The 24,461-nt window shown below is 36.2% G+C and overlaps 2 protein-coding genes across 4 annotated transcripts in view; one reads left to right on the top strand and one right to left on the bottom strand.

The window, feature by feature from the left end:
* The window catches only part of LOC106666046, a 35,349-nt gene extending 16,694 nt beyond the window's left edge, over window positions 1–18,655 (bottom strand). Inside the window, exon 1 of the mRNA XM_014392927.2 lies at window positions 18,552–18,655. The gene's annotated coding sequence lies outside the window, so the exon portion shown is untranslated. The remainder of the gene's footprint in view (window positions 1–18,551) is intronic.
* Window positions 18,656–19,988: 1,333 nt separating this feature from the next.
* LOC106666045 (sialin-like) lies at window positions 19,989–24,372 on the top strand. Of its 3 annotated transcripts, none has more exons than XM_014392923.2 (9): window positions 19,989–20,310; window positions 21,541–21,777; window positions 22,071–22,158; window positions 22,214–22,434; window positions 23,422–23,574; window positions 23,633–23,765; window positions 23,840–23,986; window positions 24,041–24,123; window positions 24,180–24,372. In XM_014392923.2, the coding sequence occupies exons 1-9, from the start codon at window positions 20,143–20,145 to the stop codon at window positions 24,351–24,353; spliced, it is 1,404 nt and encodes a 467-aa protein (XP_014248409.1). In that variant the 5' UTR covers window positions 19,989–20,142; the 3' UTR covers window positions 24,354–24,372. The 3 variants fall into 3 exon arrangements, with proteins under 3 accessions (XP_014248409.1, XP_014248408.1, XP_014248410.1); XM_014392922.2 differs by having other exon boundaries at window positions 19,991–20,310; window positions 23,831–23,986; XM_014392924.2 differs by lacking the exon at window positions 21,541–21,777 and having other exon boundaries at window positions 19,992–20,310; window positions 23,831–23,986.
* Window positions 24,373–24,461: the final 89 nt, after the last annotated feature.

The raw sequence follows: 24,461 nt of genomic DNA, 5'->3' as shown, positions 1-24,461 counted from the left end.
CCTCGTTATAACACAGATTTTCCTCTTCCCCGTCAAACTTGAAGCCTGTAGAAAACTAAACAAAACTGCCTGTCCGGAAATAATCAACTTGCAGGCACAAAAAGCTACAATATTTAATTACAAAGAACGTGGGATTTTATGAAACTTTTTTTAGTGATACTAGGTCGAACAATATTAGATACGTGTTAAATCGTCTTGGCAATCTAGGAGCCAAGAATTTTTTAAAAATATTTATGATTATCTACCTTCATTGTTCATACATTTCAATATTATTATATATTCACTAATTTCGTGGTCCGCTTGTCCAATTTAATCATTACAATTAATTAAGGTTTTTAGTTGAGATGAAAAATGGCAAAAAGGAGGGAAAACTCATAAGGTGGGGTGAGATAGGAAGTTGATGTCCGAGTGGATCGAGGTCACGGTAGCTCAAGTGGTAGAGCAGCGGCGTATCAAGCCGAAGATCGTGGGTTCGAATCCCGCTCGTGCCATTAACTTTTTTTCATCTCAACTAAAACCTTAATTAAATGTAATTATTATATATATTAATCGATTTGTAATTTTTCATAAAATAAGGCAATAATATGTAGGATTAAATTAAATTAGATTAGATATGTAAAAAGTTATAAAAACAGCGTTATATTTAAGATTTTGCATCTGCGTTATTATGACTAATCTGTAATTCCTTGTGCGTCGATGTCCACAGTTGAGGTCGTCCACTACCAGTGAATCAAAATTTGGTTATTGTACTTTTCCTTGGAGGCATTTAATCCTGTAATCTTTTCGTCCTCAGTTTATCGTTCTTCGATTTATTACGTTCTTTCTGCAATTGCTTCATTAGCGCTTCCAACTTCTTTTCAAAATTTCGTTTTGCATGTTTAGAATTCAGGATTAAACACCTGTAACCCAAATTGACGTTATTCCTATTTCTCTGGACTCCTGGAGGCAGGGGCGGATCCGGGTTGATCATCAGGGGGGAGGTTTAAAAATTTTCGATTTTTTTAAAGTCAGGGGATCGAGAGAAAACTCTACACATAGTTTTTCGGCAATACTTTCTCCTCCTTCAAAGGGAAAAACTGAAAAAATAACTTGATTTAAAAGTTTCAATATTTTAATTTCAAAAAGGAACATAATTTTCATATATTTTCAAAATGTTTTTCTGCCATAGTCTGCAATGTAAATGTTTTTAATGACCAAAATTAACGAATATAAAAAATTAATAGTCAAGAGATCAAATAAGAAGATTAGAGAAAGAAATCGGAAAAGCACTAGAAGCACATGTCTAATCACGAAAAAAATCATCGTCTGCAATGTAATTGTTTAGCACAAAACATAAACAAAAAGTTTTTAGTTGAGATAAAAAAGTCAGTGTCACGAGCGGGATTCGAACCCACGACCTTCGGCTAGATACGCCGCTGCTCTACCACTTGAGCTACCGTGACTTCGATCCACTCGGACACTAACTTCCCATCTCAACCCCACCTTTCGAATTTTCCCTCCTCTTTGCCAATTTTTTATCTCGACTAAAAACCTTAATTAATTGAAAGATATTAATTGGTCAAACGGACCACAAAAACTAGTGAATTTAATAAACAAAATGGTAGACTCCTTCCTTTCGCGGAACCAATCCAGTGCTGCTAAAAATTTCCTAGTTTAAAAATTATAGAATAATTTGAAAACCATGGGTATATATTATTTATTTTATACAAAACGTAACATCATACCATAGGATAAAAAAATCAATTTTTTTTGTTTCTTATTAACAGCTGGCGTTAAATTAAATTAGATTCGGGCCATTTTTTCCTAGACCACTGAAAATAATAAAAATAAAATAATGATTTACTATTTAATTACATAATTTGAAATTTAATTAATTAAATTAATTATTTTCTCGAGTTACTTCTCTATTCCATTTTGGTAACAATGTGAGATTTAAGGAAAAAGACGTGTGATGGCCACGCCATATTTATTAATAATATACTCAATTTTAAGGACTTTGCTTTTTACCGTGTTTTCTGTATAACTTAAAAGAAATCTTGGCACATTGTAACAGAAAATTAGGAAACGCCTACGCTTTCATTTTATTTAAAAAAGAAATTAATTTGATCTTTTAAAAGAAAGAAATTAGGTTTGAAAGTAGCGTGTTTGAGAAAAAATCTTAATTAAAAATGGGACTTTCTTCAAATTATGATAACATTTAAATTACTGCCTGGATTTGAGCCAAATTGAGCTTTAAAGTTACAGGAAGAACCCTGCTTACAAACGGTACCAAAAATTTCCAAATTCAATATTGAGGGGCGTAGCTAGGAGGGAGTGAACTTAAACAAACCGAGGAGATTGTTGTGCTGGAGAAAACCTAAAAATGCTAGAGGGCGCTAGATGTTTGAAAGAAATCTACCTAAAATTAAAACTCAACTGGCAGGTTTCTTGATATCGAATGGAGTGATTGAATTATCGAACCCGGGTAAAACAAAGCCAAAGCGTGACCAGTTAAGAGGAAACTGGTTTAATTTTGGGAGGTTTATCAGAGGTAACATATCAAGGTTTATATAATTCTGAAATATAAGCCTCTTTGCTAAATTAAGACTAAACTAAGACATATTACATAGAAAGCATAACATCTTGACTTGGCTCCACGGGGGGGATCCCTTTTCCACCCTTATTGGATTCGCCACTGCCTGGAGGACTAAAATATTGTTCAAAATCTAATTCTACACGTTTTTTACTACATTCATTAGAGTTCGTGATCCGATAGACCAAATAATATCTTTCAATTAATTAATCTTTGTGTAAGGTGTTGGTTGAGATAAAAAAGTCAGTGTCATGAGCGGGATTCGAACCCACGTCGAATTTTGAAAAATGGCAAAAAGAAGGGAAAATTAAAAAGGTTGTGATGGAGTTTAGTGTCCGAGAGGATTGACGTCACGATAGCTCAAGTGGTAGAGCAGCGGCGTATTGAGCGAAGGTCGTGGGTTCGAATCCCGCTCGTGACGCTGACTTTTTTTATCTCAACCAATACCTTACATAAAGACTAGTTTTTACTACTTTTATTTCGTCCATCAGATGGGCTTCTACTTATTTTCACTGAACTACAATCTGAAATTCCCCGTTTCCTTTTCCTCCGCTGATCTTTCAAAGTGTAAAAAATATAAGTAAACGCTATTTTGCATTTATAAATCGACTAATAAGACCATGAGACGCTAAATCATTACGACACTTTTAAATATGGATATTCCAGGGTTAAGTAGGATTTTTCGAGCAATTTGCCGGTAAGCATCCCCTCTCTGATCAATCAGGAACGATTAATTATTCGGTTTGAAAAAATCTAATTAAATTTTCAATAAAGGAAATATCAGAGTCAAAGCACCTGTTGAACGGGGAGGAATATCCCGGAGTCTGGAATTCACTAATAACTTTCCCATTTGCCGGAACCCGTTTTCCTGGAAAGTAATAACGCATTTTCCTTTCCATTTCTGGGCCCCCCGCCTTTTTCCTTTCCTTTACGACAGCCGAGGAAATTCCGAATGTTATAGCCTTCCTTCAACTATAGGACTAGATTGCCCGGAATTTTTATTTATTTTATTTTTTTCTCTCAGCTACTTGATTAAACTTTAAGATAAAAACGTCCACACAAGGCACTTTCGACCATGCTGAAAAATTTTCTCCCGTTACATTTTCTAAACCAGTGAGAAAAAACAGGTTTTTAAAAATCCACCAGTACCTCTGAGACCGCCTAGTTTCGCTGTTTAAATTAACCACCTACGCACGGAAATTCCAGGGTTTAACAGACTATGTGAAGTCACTTTACATTTTTAAACTGTTGGAAAAAATACTTTATAATGATTTTGAACAAACTGATATCGGTTAGACAATTCATGATTCTGGGTCCGTCTAGTTTCGCTGTTTTTTTCCCCTACAGGACAGGCGTAATAATGTGCGTTGTGTGCATACATAAATCGCCCCAACGCATTTTCTCAGCTAAACAAAAGGAGGTTACGAACGTGGGATCATCGATTTTATAGAAAATCTTTTTTTGGAATTTGGCCCTCGGAGGTAAGAATATTTAGAATATTTTAAAATATGCTATTCTACCTTTGTCGCGCATATACCAATATTATTATATATTCACTAGTTTTAGTGATCCGCTTGACCAATTAATATATTTCAATTAAGTAAGGTTTTTAGTTGAGATAAAAAAGTCAGTGACACGAGCGGGATTCGAACCCANTATTATATAATATATTATTATATACCATTCCATTTGTTCTTTCATGTTTATTAAAAATATAATATGCAAGACTGCATAATATGAGATTAGATATTTGGGTGTTTGGCTAATCGTGTTACAAACTTTGCCAGTAGATTCGACATTCACAAAGGAACAAAAAGTCCTAAATAACTACGGTCCGAATCTCAGCGGTTTCGGAGTTATTCCATTTTTCTGATTTTTTAACATTTCACGATCTTGCTTCAAATAAACAGTGATAACTCCAAAACTAAAAGGTTTTGGACAAATCCTTTGATACCATTTTAAACTGCATTAAATTTACAATAAGATATGATTAATAGTAAACTTGTAAACGTTCGTGAAATAAGCGTTTTAGTAGCCAGAACATTGAAAAAAAAATTTTAAGTTGAAAAGCTTACTACGGTGATTCTACTATTTCCAAACCTAGAGACCAGTAAATTTCGGAGAAACGTACTCCTTTTAATATCCTTTATAGTGGTGAAATTGCTGTTTTAATTACTTTTTTGAAAGAAAGAAATGTATGAAGGGAAAGAAAAAACCGTGGTTGAGGGATTGGAAAGGTGGAAAAAAATTGAATGAATTTAATAAATTTTTTTCTCCGAAATTTGCTGGTCTTTAGGTTTAGAAATAGTAGTTTAGATTCACGTAGTAAGTTTTTCAACTTTGAAATTTTGTTTTAAGTTGAAAAGCTTACTACAATGATTCTAAACTACTATTTCCAAACCTAGAGACTAGTAAATTTCGGTGAAACGTACTCCATTTAATATCCTTTTTAGTGGTGCAATTGCTTTTTTAATTAATTTTTTGAAAGATAAAGAAATTGATGAAGGAAAAAACCGTGTTTGAAGTATTGGAAAGATGGAAGAAATTGAATGAATTTATTAAACTTTTTGTTCCCCAAAATTTTCTGGTCTTTAGGTTTAGGTATAGTAGTTTAGAATCACCATAGTAAGTTTTTCAACTTTGAAAACAATTTTTTTCTCAAAGTTCTGGCTACTAAAACGCTTATTTCCTTAACGTTCGGACCGTAGTTTATTAGGACTTTTTGGTTCCATTTTGAACGCAGAATCTATAGGAAGTTTGTAACACGAGGAGCTGAACACCCTGTATAAAAAGTTACAAAAAACAAAAGACGCTGACTGCAAAGTAGGCAAAGATTTTTTTTTTTTTTAAAAAAAGCAATTCGAGTTCACTTTAAGCACCCCTTAAAGACCTTGAATACGAATTTTTGTCACAAACAAAAAATATATATTTTTGGGCTGGATTAGCTGGGAACAGCCGAGAAATAAAAACTTTTCTCCGGCGGAAAGCTTAATGTCTTTTTTCAGCCTTCATAAACAACGTTTAAATTTTATGACATTATAAATGAGAAAAATAAAGATGAAATCAACCAAAACTCTTCAAACGTTTTATTTTATATATTCGGTTCTAATTTATTCACGGAGGTTTCAGTTTGGGCCATTACGTACAGTTTATAGACTTTTAAACTAGTGTAAAGTTTCCTGTAGACTGATATAGTTTTTCTTCATTTAATCACTATTTTTTCTGATTTTTGAAAAAATTGTCGGCAAATGGAAGGCAAACAGGAATTTAAAAAAATAATTTTCCTGAAAATTTGTTGAATTCAGGGTTTTTCGGGGTGCGAAACACGAATATCTGTTTAATTGCTCAAAACATATTTTAACCTAACTTTTCTACGTAGATCGGTCCAAAATTATGTATTTCAGTATAGACAACACCCATGCTATGGCAGATAAATATACTTATGCTTTTAGTGACCCAGCAAATTAGGAAAATGTTTTAAAATTAAAAAACCTTGTGGCAAATTTCACTAAGTTTGGAGAGACAATTTGCAAAAATTTGAAAATCAACCTCCCTTTAATTGTGAGATCAGGGGCCGTGGGTGGCCGCAACGGTTTAGGCGTTGACACGGAGCTCATAAGGTAAAGGTCCCGGGTTCGAATCCAGCGGCCCTGCATTCGAACCCGACATATAACCTCTGCTGTTGCGAACCCTCGTAAAAAAAAAAATTATTCATTCTGAAAAAAATGGATTAAAAACAAAATCCATCTAATAGAAAAATGGTAAGGTCAATATAATGTATAGTATTTCCAGTTATCTGAAGAAAAAGGAAATCATTAGAAAACTCTTCTATGTCAAATCTTTTCTCCGTGTCCGGTTGCATTTTGAAGTTTGTTCCATTGTTTCCTGCCGGCTAACGACGGCCTGGTTTCTAAGTTTTTCTCTGAACAAATGTTATTGTCTCCTCGTCGATCCTTTATAAAAATATCCCTTTTAGAAAAGCTTAAATAAATATTATTTGCTGAATTGTGTGTTCTGGAATGGGAATTGTTCGAAGGGTAAAAATTAATTTGACGAGGTTTCTGACATTCAAATGAGACAGGGTATCAGAACTGTGACAAATCGGACGAATCGAACTTTTTCTGAAAATCCAGAACGACCATACTAATGCCTTTTTCTCTTCCTCCTCGGCCATTAATTAAACGATAAAATTATTATTGTTGTTCGAATGGGAAAAGCGCGAAAGCGGAACTGATTTGTTTTCGAGAAAGCCATTTAGTCGTTCAATTCGTTCCCATTCGTTTTATTTATTGGCTTACACTTTACTAATTTCTCTCGCGTTAATCTTTGCAATTTAGGACTAAAAGCTCAATATGGAAAATGTTTAAACGTCAAGGTGTCTGAGGCACAATAGCGTTCTCTTTGGACAAAGGCATCATAACGACCGAAGATTGTATGTCAGGTCGTCAACATTTCCGTTAAAACAAAAGGGGCTCGAGCCCGATTTTACGAACCTAAAAACGCTTATTTCATCACATCACAATAACCCTTTGCCTCAATTTATTTCTTAATGTGTAGATGAAATATATTCCAGTTACCACTCTTCAGCCAAAAATTGAGTCGAACTCTAAACAAAATAAGAATGCTGTAAAATTTAACGCAAGATAATTTTATAATTAGTTGTGCTTGTATAAATTTATGTCCTTTTATGCCAAGATTAGCCGGTTTTTATTTTATGATATCAGCATAGGGATAGGATTGAGCCGGCCACAAGGCCTACTGCACCTCGACCTAAATAGATCTATTGTGCTCCTCAGTTAATTACAACTCACTGGCCAGCTTCAGGCTATTAACCAGCCTCCACAGCTTTGCCAGCGGTTCCTTGATGTAGGATCTTGCTTGTGGTTTTTCTTGTCCTAGTTGCAGGAACCTGCACAGAAACATAAAATGTGTTCTGCGGTCTCCTCCTCTTCCTGGCATCTGCACAGTGTTTCTTCTCTCTGTGCTCCTATCCGGTGCATGTGCTTTCTTAAGTAACAATGTCCCGTCAGGAGTTCAATAAGAATCCTGGTTCGATTGCGGTTACCTTCCAGTAGTTCTTTTGTAAGTTTTGCGGATGGTCCTTCTATGAATCTCTTTGCGTGCCTCATACCTGTGGTATTGTTCCACCAGGTTTTGGACTCATTTTAAGATGTATCGTTTTTTGTGGCAGGATGATAAGCCGCAGTAGGTTTTTGGGCCTATAGAGTCATGTTGGCTCCCTTTTCGGCCAACATGTCAATCTTTTCGTTGCCTCTATGCCCCGAATGTCCAAGGACTCATGCCGGGATCAGGTCATTAGTGTCGCTGACTTCCTTCAGGGCCTCCATGCATTTCCAAACACTCTTTGCCTTCGCCTCGCATGAGGCTAAGGCCCTGAGAGCAGTCTGGCTGTCGGAGAAAATGGCTATCTTCCGGGAATGTATTCCTAGCCTTTTTATTTCTCTGGCACGTTGTTCGATCGCTATGATTTCTGACTAGAAAACTGTAGCATACTTGCCTAGGTTTACCGCCAGTTCGGTCTTGGGGTTCATCTCAAAGACCCCAGCTTCCTTACCCTTGTCGTACGGGATTGGAGCCGTCAGTATACCAGTAGGAATTTGCCTTTAGTGGTGTTCCCTTCGCCCATTCTTCCCGTTCTGGTGTAAGTACTTGGTGAAGTTGTACTTTGGAGTAGTGGCATCAATTGGCATACTAAGCCTGCCACCTTCCTTTTCCTCCCTCAGTTTCCATTGTTTATTCACATGGCCTATCCTAGCAGATGGTTGTCCATTTATGATCCTGTGGGCTGCTGCTTTGGCTACTTCTTATTAAAATGTGAAGTGGTGGGAGGTTTGACAAAACTTCCAGGGCCCAGTTGGTGTTGTGTTCATGGCACCAGTGACATTGAGACACACTTGTCTTTAGGTGTCACTTAGCTGCCTTATTGCTTTGGCCTGAAGAGTTTTGGTCTACCACACCACCGACCAAAACATTGGTCCAACCATATGTCAACATTGGTCTTAAGACGCAGGTGTGATATCAGCATACCGAGAATTTTAAAAATTTAACCAAGGTGTACAAATTTGAAACTAATCCTCAGTTTTAACTATATGGTGTCAGAGGGATTTCTCTATTCTTAGTAAGTTTGCTACTTTCTTCTGGTGGTCTGCTAATGATTTTTCTAGGAGATTTTTGTGTCTTTAATAAAGTGCAGAAGTCTTCTCTGGATTATCGAGGTCTGCATTCCTCAAGAATGACTTTCATAGGTACCGTAGCCTTTTCCTTCCTATTTCAGGACAGTTTATTTAATTATTTATATTTAATATATAAAATATACAATTTGTAAGTTCAAAATAACTTTTATTTATACATTGTACGATTTATAGTTTGATTAAAGTTTAGGACAAGGGACGCTGAAAATTTAAAATAAGTGAAAGCTCATATGAAGGACTGAATAAAAGTAGTATGAAACGTTCAGAATTAGATTTTGAACGATATTCCAGTCCTCCAAGAGTACAAGAAGTAGAAATAACGCCAGGGTTACAGGTATTTAGTCCTGGATTCTAAATATTAAGCAAACAAACAAGGCAAAATCTAGAAAAGAAGCTGGAAGCGCGAATGAAGAAATCGCAGAAAGCAAATGCAAAATCGAAGAACGATAAATTTAAGATGAAAAGCAAAACATCTGTTGAAAGTATGCCTCCTCAAACTCTACTGTCTGGACCGAGATGAGTTCAATAAAGTCGACTGTCGAAGATGCAGAACGAGTCGACGTCGAGTGTCTCGGAAGCAGCGGGCAGGAGAGACTCGGCCAGCTGGCTTCGAGGACTTTGTGATAGCAAGCACTCGACAGCAGCGGAGTGAACAAGAACAACAGGAGACAAGCAGCCACACTCAGTCGACCCGAGGACTAAGTGATCGAGAGGAATCAACAGCACCCACAGTCAAGTGGAGGACTCAGACAAGCAGCCACACTCAGTCGACCCGAGGACTCAGTGATCGAGAGGAATCAACAGCACCCACAGTCAAGTGGAGGACTTAGTCAAGCAGCCCCACTCAGCCGGGAAATCGACAAGAGGACCTAGCCATTACAAGTAGTCGATCGAGGATCCCAGAAGATGCGGGAAGAAGATCGTGGAAGACACAGAAGGATGTGAAAGCTCCTGCTGCCGTGCATCCTTTGGGGGTAAGTCCTCTTGTAAATAAACTCGTCCCCAGAGAGAAAATAAATGTTTCTGAATACTATCTCTCTGGTTTAATGTATTTTTGCACATTACCTTCTCCCACACAAAAAGCATTCAGCGCCCGCTTACAGAGAAAATAAGTAAAAAGATGAATGAGACTGACGAGGAGGAGAAAAAGGCATCAGAATTCCTGTCATAGAACAGCTATTTTAAAGTACCAAAATCACGATTTAAGGACTGTTTCTTGAAAACAAAGTGAGACGCAGGATCTAGATCTCTAAAAATGGCTGCAAAAACCGAAAAGTTCAGACGTCCGAACGACTCAGATTGTACAATCGTTATTTCATGAAAATACATCGTATAAACTCAAAATCTCTCACATTTGAATTTTTAAATTCGGATTGCAATTTTTTTTGAGTGTGAGCATTTTACGTGGGAGAAACTTGGCCCTTAAATCAATCCAATTTATTTAAAAAAATCATCTTTCCTTCATAATTCAAAGCTAGCGACTAACATTCCATTACATTTCAGCAGGGTTTTAATTTTGAGTGTAATACAGTAAAAAAGCAATATGTCGCAAGGTTTCGAAACCCTGCGTGACCTTTGATATTGACTGAAGCCCTGCTTTAAGCATCTCCATTAGATAAAAAGTTCTATTTGATAAGAAACCACAGTTTTAACTAACAAAACAGTATTGTTTCAAAGAATCTAATGTATAAATTTATTACTTTTAGAAAAAAAAAAAGTATCTCAGCATGTTTAACCGGCCATAAAAAGGCAATAAAAACGAGTTTACTATTTCATTTTTCATTTGTAGATCGTAGGATTTCTTTCCCTTTCTCGCTCAACATGAGAAAGGATCTAAAAAGGCCCATTCCCGTAATGGAAGGAAATTGTTAAAGTGGGACCACTCGGGCGTCATGCTGATCCTGCTGATCCGGCTGCGCAATCATGAAACATTACACCAGGGCGTCGTCGGCCAAGTGTTGTTTAAAGGGAGAGAGAGAGAGAGCGCACATTCGGCCTGGCGTCTTTCACTTAAATAAATTTATGATTTATTTATCTTGACAGCGAAAAAGAGATAAAAAGGCGAAAATAACTGACTAAAAGCCTTGAATCCTTTAGAAATACGAGCATTAAAAACAACCAGTTAACATATATTTTTGATTTTATGTATAATTATAATCAACCAGGGAGAATTAAAGTACAATGAACCATACAAATTAATCTGATTTGACGTGACTTAATATTAATGTTATAACATTTAAATAGATAAAGGTAATATTTTATCAGACTCATTATTAACCAAAACTAGTGTTTTTGTGTGCAAATCCTTTTAGCTGGTTCTCGAAAATATAAAAATCCTTAATGGGAAAAGTTTATTTTCCGTTTATCGAGTTGACCAAGTTGCAATTGAATAAAAAATACAAAAGCTGCGAAAGGTCTGATTTTAAATATACTTTGTTTAATTTTTCAACTTTAAACTTTTTTTAAAATTTAATTTTGTTAAACGAGAATTAGACTGAGATTCATTTTTTCCTCGTTACGGGCGTGGGTTTAGTGTGGTGGTAGTCAGAAGGTGCAAGGTCGAGGAATATAGGTTAAGACAGTAGCACTAATTGGAATTTGTTTGAAATAATCTTTATCTATTATTTTTATGGCTGTACCGAACAATTAATGTATTAAAAAACACTTTTCTTTAAAAATATGTACCATTTTTCGATAGAGGAGGTAGTCTGAAAGAGCAAGGTCCGGTGTATAGTTAAAGACAGTACGACTAATTGGATTTTTTAAAAATAAATCTTCAATTTTTATGACTGTACCGAACAATTTATGTCTTAAAAAAAACACTTCGTTAAAAATATGTACCATTTTTTGAAAGAGGACGTAGTCTGAAAGTGCAAGGTCCGGTGTACATTTAAAGACAGTACCACTAATTGGATTCTATTTGAAATAAATCTTCTATTATTTTTATGGCTGTACCGAAAAATTTATGCATTAAAAAACACTTTCCCTTAAAAATATTTGCAATTTTTCGATAGAGGAGGTAGTCTGAAAGTGCAAGGTCCGGTGTATAGTTAAAGACAGTACGACTAATTGGATTTTTTTAATAATAAATCTTCAATTTTTATGACTGTACCGAACAATTTATGTCTTAAAAAACACTTCGTTAAAAATATGTACCATTTTTCGAAAGAGGAGGTAGTCTGAAAGTGCAAGGTCCGGTGTACATTTAAAGACAGTTCCACTAATTGGATTCTGTTTGAAATAAATCTTCTTCTATTATTTTTATGGCTGTACCGAACAATTTATGTCTTAAAAAAACACTTCGTTAAAAATATGTACCATTTTTCGAAAGAGGAGGTAGTCTGAAAGTGCAAGGTCCGGTGTACATTTAAAGACAGTTCCACTAATTGGATTCTGTTTGAAATAAATCTTCTTCTATTATTTTTATGGCTGTACCGAACAATTTATGTCTTAAAAAAACACTTCGTTAAAAATATGTACCATTTTTCGAAAGAGGAGGTAGTCTGAAAGTGCAAGGTCCGGTGTCTAGTTAAAGATAGTACCACGACTTGGATTTTGTTTGAAATAAATTTTCTTCTATTATTTTTATGACTGTACCGAACAATGTATATCGCAATAAAAGAAATTTATCAGTAGATTTTTCAAAAAGAAAAATGAGCTTTTGTTTAAAAGTGGTGGTAGTCGGAAGAGGTGCAAGGTCGGGAAATATAGTCAAGGCCAGTACCAAAAATTAGATTTGGATTGAAAACGTTTATTAAAGGTACATTGAGGAAAACAATAAAGTCAATCTTGTGTGGGTACCAAATCTTAGCGGACAGAAATATACAAAGAAGAGGTCCAAGTAAAGTTCAACCAGGATATCTATGGGACCAAAACTTTCTTGCTGCATACCAAATTGCTCAAAACTTAGATCCATCGCGTAAGAATAGGTCTTCCTTTCATTGGATATGCATGCCAGGACATAGGTATGCAAAAACGTTCATTAAATGACCATCGCAGAAAAGAACTACTAACCCTAGGACGTGTTGGGACTTGACATGCAGATTTCAACGCAATATGTCAAAACTGAAAGACGACGTTTATACGGCAAGTCACCCAACAGTGAAAGACAAAATTTAAATTTTTAAATTGAAACCTGCTCATAATTATTTTTCTTCGTTCTTTCAAAGACGCCAAATGGCGTGCCAAGAGGGAAAATTCGATTCGATTCGATCAGGGACTGAAGGCCGAATTCGAACATCCCTCAGGCTATCAATTTGTGGTTATCTTGTTACTTCGATCCAATCAACTTCCAATGATAGCCCCGGTTGATTTTTCCAACATGGTAAACAGATCTCTGAGTTTTAAAAATAATTGTTTATTTACACCTGCGCCAATTGCAAGAACAAGAAAAATATAAAAAATACATAAATAAGAAAAAAAGACGTTACTTAGGCGGTCGCGATGCAGTGACGCTTCAGCCGTAGGGGAGGATTATTTGAAATGGTGACTTGATAATTGCTTGCAAAACTTCTTGTAGCGGTTTTTCCCTGCTTCAAGGACATATTGGATACGGATATTGGACGATGGTTCAGAGATTTTGAAATAACTTGGAGGTGGAAAAATTCGTTGAACCCCAAAATCCGATAAAAACCAAAATAATGGTTGTTGGTAGAGGGATACTATTGTAATAAATGGGAGCAGTGGTTATTCTCCGAAAGGTGAAAGTGACACGTTCACATTTTTGTATGTTTATTGTGATCTTCCATCGCTTGAATCAATCGCTCAAGGGATGCGGGTTTTCAGGTTGAGATGAAGAGATCTTTTTAAGAGCAAAAAATGGTCGTGTAAACCGCATAAGTAGTGAGGATCGTTTCAGGGTAGGTCTGCGGTGTAGACTGTGTAGAGGATGGGTCCTAAGATAGTTTATTGTGGTACCCATGTTTCTGTGCGATAGCCGGTTGATAAAGAGAGGCCAGTGATGAAAGTATCTGCCGGGTAGTAGGATTTTAGTAGCCGGTAGGTCTCTCTCTTCTTCCAGTACAGCCCCGAGTGCCATACCCAATCGAAGGCTTGCTTCACTTCTAGAACTACACCAGAGCAGCGTTTTGCTCGAGAATAGTAGCGATGATTTCTACAACGCGATGGCACTGCAGAACTGTGGAATGAGAACGTCTGAACCCAAACTGCTGGCCAGGGATAAGGCATGAAGGATGGGGAGAATTTGTTTAAGCAGGGTTTCTTCTAGGATTTTGGCCCTTATAAATAACGATGATGGTCTTGTAAAGGCCGAAAGCGTGGCAAGTGATCACAGAGTGTACTTCTTTCTCTACCTGACCAGAAACCAGATCCCAAACACATTTATCGTCGTGGTCGATTTCTTCTTCGTCGACATAATTAACTTGACATGCTGACAGGACACTCAGACTCGGAGCACCAGAAACAAGCCCGTACAGCTATAGAAATGATAAATGGTGGAGTGAGTGTGTTGTTAAATCTTTTTAAAAATATAGTTCCTCCTCAGGGTAAGTTATTTTCAACGATCCGGATTTCGAGCCTAAAGCTCATCATCAGGTTGTAGAGCTCCTTCAACCTGATGAGCTGTAGGCTCGAAATCCGAATCGTTCAAAACAACTTACTCTGAGTAGGAACTATCTTTTTAAAAAGACTGTACGGTTATTATCAAGGAGAAGAAACAGCGAAATTTCCTCTTCGGCTGAGATTCCTAATCCCGGGAGAGGAAAAGCCAATATCTGAAGGACACACACAGAAATGGCTTTAACAAAGCTTTGGGATCTGGTTAGTTTAACAATGAGTTCTAGACATTGATGGAGATTGATTGACCAATATTGGTCGCAATGCGCTAGGAAGTAAAGTGGCCGACTCCTATCTAAATCTCAATCTAAACTTAACGTAACGTACATCGTTTATATACAGGTTGAATTTTTTTTAAATGTAAGATAGTGTGCTACCAAGTGCCATTACTTGAATTTTTATTGCAATAAGTCTCATTAACTTTTAAGAAACACATTTTTCTAAAGGAAATGATTCTGAAGGTGCAAGGTCAGGACTGCATAAGAATCTCGAATTCATCCATTTCCAGAGAGAAAAAGTCTTTTGATTACAGGTAATGGAGTAAGCCATAGCCTAAAGAGCCAAGGTCAACGGGTCACGTAAAAAGTCGATTACAACATTTTGGAAATTCTGAAATTATCAGCATTCTAAATAACAGACTAACTGAACGGTTATGATGGAAGGTTTTTAGATTTTGGAATCATTCGTATGAGGGAAAATTTCTTTTGGGATAGGTAAGTGTTTAATTCTAGAGACAATTGTAGGTAAGGAAAACTACAGCTTTTTTAGAAAGGTGACGAAGGATTTTTGCGGTGATCAGGAAAAACAAGGAGATTTAGTTTTTTTTAAAGTGGTTGATTTAAAAGGCTTTTCTTAAATTGAATTAAGATTTAGTAAGCCTGAAGTAGGTATGTAAAAACGGACGACCTAGGGAGAAAAAGAAATCCTGTCAAAACGGATGAACCCTTGAAAGACACCAAGCACAAAAACTTCACAGATGGCAATAAAAAAATAACTTTCAAATGTGTATTTTCAAAATTTCATTACTGGGCAAAACTAGATTTCTACAATACTTTATATACCTGAAACTAATTCATCCAGGATTGCCTTTCTTACCCACCTGCTAAATATAGACAATCTTAATATCACAACTAGTTTGATTTAGAGCCAAACCAAAACTTTGGAACAATTCCCTTGATATTTGGTGGTCAGTTAAACTTCATTATTATTAATTTTATAAAATCCTTTGAATCTACATGTAGCTAGAAATGAAAAGTAAACACCGTTTTACCAAAAAACGACATTCCTCTGTTTTTAGTTATGTTAAACTGTGATGAATTATTCAGAAGGCTTCCTTTATCCACGGGCTGTAAGGAGTGACAATGAGCGACAAAGGGGGAAATATCTTTTGTTCCAAGATTGCCCGGAGTGATATCCGCCCTTCCGTCCTGCCAAAGTTTTAAGTTTAAAAGTCCTTCAGATTTAATTGCGATTCGAAGAAATAACGCTTTTCCATCAGAGGGTCTTGGGATTTTTACCAAATTATTGGTAAAAGTTGTATGAACCGCAAGGAACGTTAAAAGTCAGCTTATTTTTGGCAAATGATCACTTAAAAACAGATTTTAAAATATTTCCAAATTTATTATCATCACCTTTCTCCATTTAAATAAATATACTGTAAAAAATTCACATATACTTATTTTATTTCAAGAATTTCGCTTAGACAAAAAAAATACATATTGAAGTTATGTGTAGTTGGATCCGCCCAGTGTTAACTAACAGATTTTGACAGATGTACATAAAATTATAATTTCCTTTTCGAAACTTACAGGGTGATTGTATAAAGCGTACAGCGTTAAATAATCATTTAGGGCATCATATCCCTCGTAGTTAAAATCCCTCTTAAAAAAATAAATAATAAAACAATCGTAAAATTTATTTTATTTTATTATTTTTTAAAATGTTTTTTAACGGGGCGAAAAATAATCGTAGGATCTTGAACTGGACGGCGCTGAGGACCGACACTTATGCAATGCAGAAGAGCGTTGCTGGTTTAGTCTATTCAACTGATTTAAGGCAGTGTAAATTGTAATTCTTATAATTTAATTAATTATTTATTATTCTATTGAGGGTACAAGTAAATTTTAAAGTTTTTTGAGGGTGTCGGTGTTCACAACCGTTTAGGCGTTGACACAGCGCTAAGGTAAAGGTAAAAAAAATTAATAAAATAAAATAAAAAATATATTGAACCGGACGGCGCTTGGGTCCAACACTTATGCAATGTAGAAGAGCGTTGCTGGTTTAGCCTATTCAATGGATTGAAGGCAGTATAAATTCTTAAGAGCTAATTAATTATTAATTTATTATTCTATTGAGTGTACAAGTAAGTTTTAAAGTTTTTGAGGGCGTCGGTGGCCGCAACGGTTTAGGCGTTGACACGGCGCTCATGACTGTAAGGTAAAGGCCCCGGGTTCGAATTCAGCGGTCCCTGTATTCGAATCCGAGTACAAATGGGCTTTTTTTTTAAAACACCGGCATCCCGAGGGTATCTTTTGCTGTTGCGAAAAAATCATATGTGGTGTTAATTTTTAGTTTTTAGTACTAGTAACTTTTTAATTTTGGAAGTAGTATTTATTTTTCCTTCTATATCACTCTTTTTCTCTCTTACCCTCCATTTTTCATTCTATCGCTCTAATATTTCTTTATCGTCCTCTCTCTCTCTCTCTCTCTCTCTCTCTCTCTCTCTCTCTCTCTCACTCACTTTCCCATTTTCCTTATTTTTTTCTCCCACTTTATGTTATTTAAAAATAATATTCATATCTCTCTCTATCTCATAACTTCTTCTTTTTCATTCTTTCTCTCTTTTACCCTCCCATTTTTCCTCCTCTCCCTCTATTTTTTCTTTCTTTCTCTCTCTCTCTTTCTTTCTTACTCACTCTCTTTCACACACACATTTTGAGTGTATTTTTATCAATAAATCGTTAATTAATCCATCTTACTGGCTGATTCATCACTCTCTCTTGCTTTCCCATTTAACTTTTCTCTGTTTTTATATTATCATCATTTTTTCTCCTCTCCCTCTAATTTTTCTTTCCCTTCCTCTCACTCTCTCTCTCTCTCTCTCTCTCTCTCTCTCATACACACATTTTGAGTGTATTTTTATCAATAAATCGTTAATTAATCCATAATTCTCCCATTTATTTATCACTGTCTCTCTCTTCTCCCTCATTTTCCTCTCCTCGTCTCTCTTTTACTTTCTCATTTATCCATCACTTTATCTTACTCTCCCAATTCCCTTTTCTGTCTTGGCCTCTTGTTTTTCGCTTCCCCGTATATTTCTCTCTGACTCACACTCTTACTATCTCAGTTTTCTTTCTTGCTGTCTTTCTCTTCCTCTCTCCTCTTCTTTCTATCCCTCCTCTTTTACTATCCCAGTTTCCTTCTTACTTTTCATTTTTCTTCTATCTCGCTCCCTCTTTCGTCCTCACTCACTCCAGACTATGATTATTAATGGATTACGGTTGTTCAGTCAATATTGGAAATAATAATTGAATAAATGTTGTATTTAATAATTAACTTTAAATATGTATTATTATCTAATTATATTTTATTGTGCAATATTTTTCCAGCTTAGGTGAAAGTTGAGAAACATGTGTGAGAGGACCAAATATGATCAAGATGTATGTAGGTCTGATGAAGTCACAAAAGTGTTTAATTTAAAATTAATATTGCCAACCCGGCTGGAAAAACCATACGACGAGAGCAGTAAACCGTCTACTGTCCGTTTGACATTATATTCCGTACGATTTTCACTAATTGGATATTTTAAATTTTGAATTGTTCTATTATCTTGCGACCGCCCTGCCCTTAGACTAGGTGAACTTAACGGGCTTATAAAGCTCGCAGCGGGCGTGTACTTACTCAACTAGTGGTTTCAGGTTTTGAGTGCGTTCTTGCCCATTCATAAAAACGAGAAATTATCAAATAGTCCAAGAATAAAAATGTAGTGTAGAAGAATAAGAATAGTATAAATCATGATATAAAACATTTCGATAAATTTATTTTTAGCCTGGGGAGAAAGTAAGATTCAATCGCGATTGGTTATCTGTTACGCTGATTAATGTGATCGATATTTAAACCGACCCGACTGCATTAAAATTAAGAATTGAATTTTTTTTTTAAATGGTTAATTTTTGTTTTATAGGAAGACTTACGTGTTACTCGGCCGGGAGCTCGGACTTGACTGGATGAGGTGGGCTTCGCCTCTGGGATTGTGCTTCGGTTTGGGTTTTCTGGGAGTAAACTGGTCGCTATGGGAACTTGGTCGATGCCCGTCCCATTCTAGACGCTAAGGGCCTGCGAGACGCGCATGACGGATCAACTGCGACTCGTAATTTCAAATTTGCCGTTTACCTAGTGGGCGAATTTCACCATTTTCATTGCAACGAGTTTTCACAACGATAAAATAGTAGAGTAAATAAATAGCGCATAGAAAACAGATGAGAAGAAAACTGCCGTTTAGAGGTCAAAGTAACAAGCAAACGTCAAATTAAACTTTCTGATGATATTACTCATACATTATTCATATACTTACTGAACCTCTTAACTATTAAGTCAAATTTCATGCTCATGGGTCTTGACCTATAAAGTCGGAAATTCACGTAATATTCAGGTATCAATATATTTATCCTGGTTTTCAAGTCTAAATAAAATAAACATATTACATTATACATACACTAAAATCCAAAAGAGGAATTTCTTTTTTGATAGCCAATAAAAGTTCTATTTATGAGTGGGGGAGAAAGGGAAAAAGAGAGAGTAATTGAGAGCAAGAGGAGAAAAAGAGAGAGCGCGAAAGGGAGAAGGAGTGAGAGAAGGAGAGAGAAAAGGAGAGAGTGAAGGTAATGACAGATGGAGAGAGAAGGAAAAAGGGAGAGAGCAAGACGTAGAAACAGGTAGAAAGAGAATGAGAGGGAGAAGAAACAAGAGACTCTCGATTAAGAGAGAGAGAGAGAGAGAGAGAGAGAAAAAGGGAGAGTGAGAGTGAGCAAAAGAGAGAGAGAAAGAAAAAGAGAGAGAGGGAGAAAGAAAGAAAAAGAGAGAGAAAGAGAGAGAGAAAGAAAGAAAGAAAGAGAGAGAGAGAGAGAGAGAGAGAGAGAGAGAGAGAGAGAGAGAGCGAGAGAGAGCGAGAGAGAGAGAGAGAGAGCGAGAAGGAAAATTGGGACAACTGGAAAATGAGAGCGAGTGAGATGCAAAGGAAAAATGAACTTTATTTTATTTTTCTGTTGCATTAGCATTCTTTGAAATTTAGTTTTTTATTAGTAAATAGTATTTCTAGTTAGTTAATAGATTTTCATGCTCTTTAAATGCTAAAAGATATATTGTAATCGAATTAGTTAAGCAGTTGAGAGTGCTTTATTTTCTATTTAAAAATATATTAGTACTTATATAAAAATATGTAAGCAAATTTTTATACTTTAATTTCCTGCACCTATTTTTATCAAACTTGTTAAATTATTTTTGTACAATTTCGCATTGTTCATTGCAGTTTTTATTGTATTTGTTTATTTTATTGTATTGTTTTTTCTTGGTTTTATTTTCAATTTCTTTTTTTATTAGAATTTCATTTATTCCCGATTGCCATCAGCCTGTCCATGTCGACATTTCGGAGGAAAACTTGTGACGAATCAGCTGAATCAATAGTTTCCTCGTTTTTCTTTTTTATTCTTTGTTGAAACACCTAGGTTTAGAAAAAACGTCGTGATTTTAGACTTCGGCATATTCCCACTCGCAGGGTTTTCCTCTATGGGTAAAAGGCATCTGATAGCTGTCGTCTGCTGCTTGGGACTGACCATCTCATATCTCATGAGGTTCTGTCTGGCACTGGCCATAACGGAAATGACCAACACCACTTTCACGAAGGAAGATCCAAATTCGTGCCCTTATCCCGAGCCAAAGCAAAACACGACAATTGTAAGGATGTTGGTTTATTGTTAATTTTTTGATGATTGAGAGGACAGAATGTAAAATTTTCGGTCGTTTTTATTTGGGGTCGTCTGTTTGTCTAATTTTAGGAAGTTCCCAAAGTTCCTTCCCAATCTGGGTGGTTAAAATGTTGAATTTCGACCAATTTTAACACAATTCGTCAGACCGAATCGGAAATCAATGGGAAGTAGTTCGTCACATCCTCCAACAAGAATGAATCTTCGCCCCTTTGGAATTCCTTTAGACATTTGCATCCATGACGTCCCGTTTCAAACAACGGGACATATTACATTGAATCGGAGGCCGTAAAATGTACAAAAATACAAAATTAAAAGGGAAACAATACACAATACTTCGACCATTGAATCGTCAACTTTTTCAAAATTGCGCAATAGATCAATATAAAATTGATTTATATACAATCGTATCTACCTAACCTAACCTGTCCCCAACCCTAACCTTAATATTACTTTACTACTTAGTCCCTACCTAACCTCCTAACCCGTCTTTAACCATAACCCTACCTAACCTAACCTGTCTCCAACACCAACCCTAAAATTACTAGTCCCTACCTAACTTGTCCCTAACTATAGCTAACCTAACCCGTCCATAACCCTAAGTCTACTTAATCTAACCTAACATGTTCCCAACACTAACCCTCATATTACAAGTCCCTATCCCGTCCCTAACCCTAACTCTGCCTAACCCATCCTAACACTAACTATACCTAAACCATGACCCTAACATTCCTAGTTCCCTACCTAACCCAGTCTAACCCGTCCCTAACTCTATCTAACCAACTCACCTGTCACTAGCTATAATTCTACATAACTAACCTGTCCCTAAATCTAACACTTCTTTGACTATACATCTACCAATCCTAACCATTCTTAACCTAACCCAAACCATCGAAATAGGTGACGGTGTTATAATTTTGAAGAATAAAAGATGCATCCAGCAGATTTTGCTAGATCATAAGTTTGTATCTACTATGCCTGCTTCTGTCATTATTAAATCTGAAACAGGCAAAGAAAATATCACAGTAATGAGAAGATACAAAATCAAAGTGACTGATTTTCTAAGTAAAGGCAGTGCATGAAAATTTAATTACTTTTTTATAAGTTTTAGGTTTACTTAAATTTGAGTTATTGATTTTAAATTTGTGTTTTTACTGATTTCAGTAAGTAATTAATTCTTACAGAAGTTTTGTGGTGACAGCATGCGCAGTACACCTGGTCGGAGCATCAGCAGGGTTTGATACTCAGCTCATTTTTCTGGGGCTATGTCGTCACTCCCATACCGGGTGGTCTCCTGTCTGAAAGATTCGGTGGAAAGACGGTTTTCGGTGGAGGAGTCATACTCACCGGGGTCTTCACAATGTTGACACCCTATTTCGTCTATTCTTGGGATTGGATGGGTTTAATAGTTACAAGAGTCGGAGTCGGATTATCTCAGGTTTTACCCAATGTTATATAATGGGACACATTATATTTTTCTGATAATAGAGGAATTTTTTTGAATGTTTGCATTAAGGCCGTGAGGCAATGAACTTGTAGCAAGATTATCTCCGATCATCTTCAGAGCAAAGGTTCCTAAGGTGTTCAGAGATGATCAAGGTACAACGCACATCCTGCAAAATTAACAGTAGAACAAATCTAATTTATCTTTTAAAATTTATTTATAGAGATGTCCTAATAATCCATTTGCTTAATTTTTTGGCCAGAAAACAATTTCTGTTTTAAATTTAGGGTGTCATTTATGCAGCACTTCACTCATTAGTCGCTCACTGGATACCACTGGAAGAAAGAGGGACTTGGGGCACTTTGGTATTTTCCGGTGAGTAAAAAATCTTATTAGAACATGCCAAAAATTAATTCAATCCTCTTAAAAGGATCCCATTTGGGAAATACGATTTCTATGGTGGCCACCGGCCAGCTCATCTACAAATTTGGCAGATGGGAGATGGTCTTCTACCTATACGGGGTGTTGAGCGTCGTATGGGCCGTAGTTTTTACTGTAACTGTCTACTCAACTCCTGATGACCACACAGGCCTCTCGAAGGAAGAGAGGACCCTACTCGAAATGTATGCGGCACAAATCAGAAAGAGAAAGGTAAGTGGGGTAAAGGATATTAAATTATTATTTGCAAAAATTTTTAAGACCTACTGATTTATTGAGGGGGAGGCTAGGGTCAAAATTTTTGCTTCAGAAGGAAGTTTAGGTTGATAAGGTTCTGGGAATGCTTCCTGGACAGCACAAAGGCTAGATTTTAATAAAGTACAGCCATCTTTTCGGGCAGCTAGGCACTAAAGGCAACTACCTCATTGTTAGTACAATCCAGAGTTGTTTCTGATTGCATCAAGGCTGTCAGGCATTGAGGGAAAAAATGGGGGAGAGGAGGTCAGTAAAACAACCAAGGAAAATTAAATCAGGACACCTATCCCTGAATAGTTTTATACCATACCAAATTGCAAATATCATAGGTCCATCAGAAAATGGATTAAAAATGAATCCTTGGTTCAGTGGGAATGCATTGCTGGACAGAGGTATGCCAAAAGGACCATAGCAGAAACTAAGGCCAGAACTTCTAAGCCCAGAACGTTAGGAGTAGAATGATAGTATGCTGGCTGGGCAATACAGACTCAGACCACCAGAAACAAGTCTAATTGCCAGTATGAATTAGAAGAAACAGTGGAACATGTCCTTTGATAATGCAAAGGTCTATCGCTGAGATTCCTATTCCAGGGAGAGGAAAAGTCAAGGCCTGGAGGATGGACATGGGAGCCCTTAAAAAAACTTTGGGATCTGACTAAAAAAGCTTAAAAGCTCTAGATAATAATTAAGATACAATATTGGACATAGTGCGCAAAGTCGTAAAGACACTTTTTAACCTTAACCTTCAATTAATAATGATGAGTATGTTGTTTAAATAATCTTAGATGTTTTTTTATAAGCTTCTAAAGTTGAATAATTGATCATAAAGTTAATTTTTTATTAAACTCATATGATAAAGAAATTTCTTTGCATAAAAGTAACTTTTCTTATGCTGGTTTTCTCCCGCAGTTCATTTTAAATTTAAATGAAAATATACAATTTTAGAACAACAGAGAGACCCCATGGAAGAGAATATTAAAAAGCAATCCCGTCTGGGCGATCGTTATCGCAATGGTGGGCCACGACTGGGGTATGTTCGCCCTAGTGACGGACATACCGAAATACATGAAATGCGTTTTACACTTTAATATCAGGCAGGTATTTATTAGGTAAAAGTGCCACTGGAAAAGCAGGGGATAAAAATAAAATTTTACAGAACGGCGACTACCTAGGAATCGGATACTCGTTGCTTTGGTTCACTTCAATCCTGTCAGGAATGGCTGTCGATGTCATAAACAAAAAGAAAATCGTGTCCTTGACAACAAATAGAAAGATTCTGGCTACAATTGGTAATTGTTATTATTATTGGGTTATTATTATTGGGTAAAATAATAATTTAAAAGAAACATAACAGGTTCTGTAGGTTCATCGTTTGGCTTGATTGGTGCATCGTACTCAGGGTGTAATGTCCATGTGGCGATGACATGCCTCATTGTCGGCATGGCGTTGATGGGCTGCTTCTATCCAAGTTTGAAAGTCAATCCAATCGACCTTGCTCCAAATTATGCTGGTAATTTAAAGAAATAAATCTATTAATTTTTAAAATAAAATATAATTATTATAGGCACTGTGGCAGCTCTAAGTCATTCGATTGGAGGACTGTCCGGCATTGTTATTCCTTATATCGTCAGTTCATTAACACCCAATGTAATTATAAACATTTTTCTTTTTGTCATGCGATAATTTAAATCAAACCAATTCAGGGATTTCTGATGGAATGGAGGCACGTATTCTGGATAACGTTTCTTGTCATTTTGTCGACAAATGCAGTCTTTTGCCTTCAAGGATCGGCAGAGATTCAGCCCTGGAATGACAATTTTGAATCGCTGCCTCTACTTTCTGATTATGAACTGACACCCAGACGTAGCAAAAAATAAATGAGATATGACGAAAAGATTTTTTTTTTTAAATACGCAATAACTTAATATGGTTAAAGTGATATAATAAAGAAGCCTTAATATAATAGGATTTCTTGCCCTACTAGT

Source organism: Cimex lectularius, unplaced genomic scaffold, assembly GCF_000648675.2.
Source record: "Cimex lectularius strain Harlan isolate CLEC.00 unplaced genomic scaffold, Clec_2.1 scaffold109, whole genome shotgun sequence".
NCBI lineage: Eukaryota > Metazoa > Arthropoda > Insecta > Hemiptera > Cimicidae > Cimex > Cimex lectularius.
The sequence above is the reverse complement of the archived record's forward strand: the minus strand, read 5'-3'. Positions and strand labels throughout refer to the sequence as shown.

Bases quoted from the DNA above. Each gene is read 5' to 3' on its own strand.
- LOC106666045 (XM_014392922.2), top strand. From the start codon at position 20,143: ATGGGTAAAAGGCATCTGATAGCTGTCGTCTGCTGCTTGGGACTGACC. The intron at 22,159-22,213 runs GTGAGTAAAAAA...TCCTCTTAAAAG, and splicing joins GGGCACTTTGGTATTTTCCG to GATCCCATTTGGGAAATACG. The intron at 23,575-23,632 runs GTATTTATTAGG...AAAATTTTACAG, and splicing joins TACACTTTAATATCAGGCAG to AACGGCGACTACCTAGGAAT.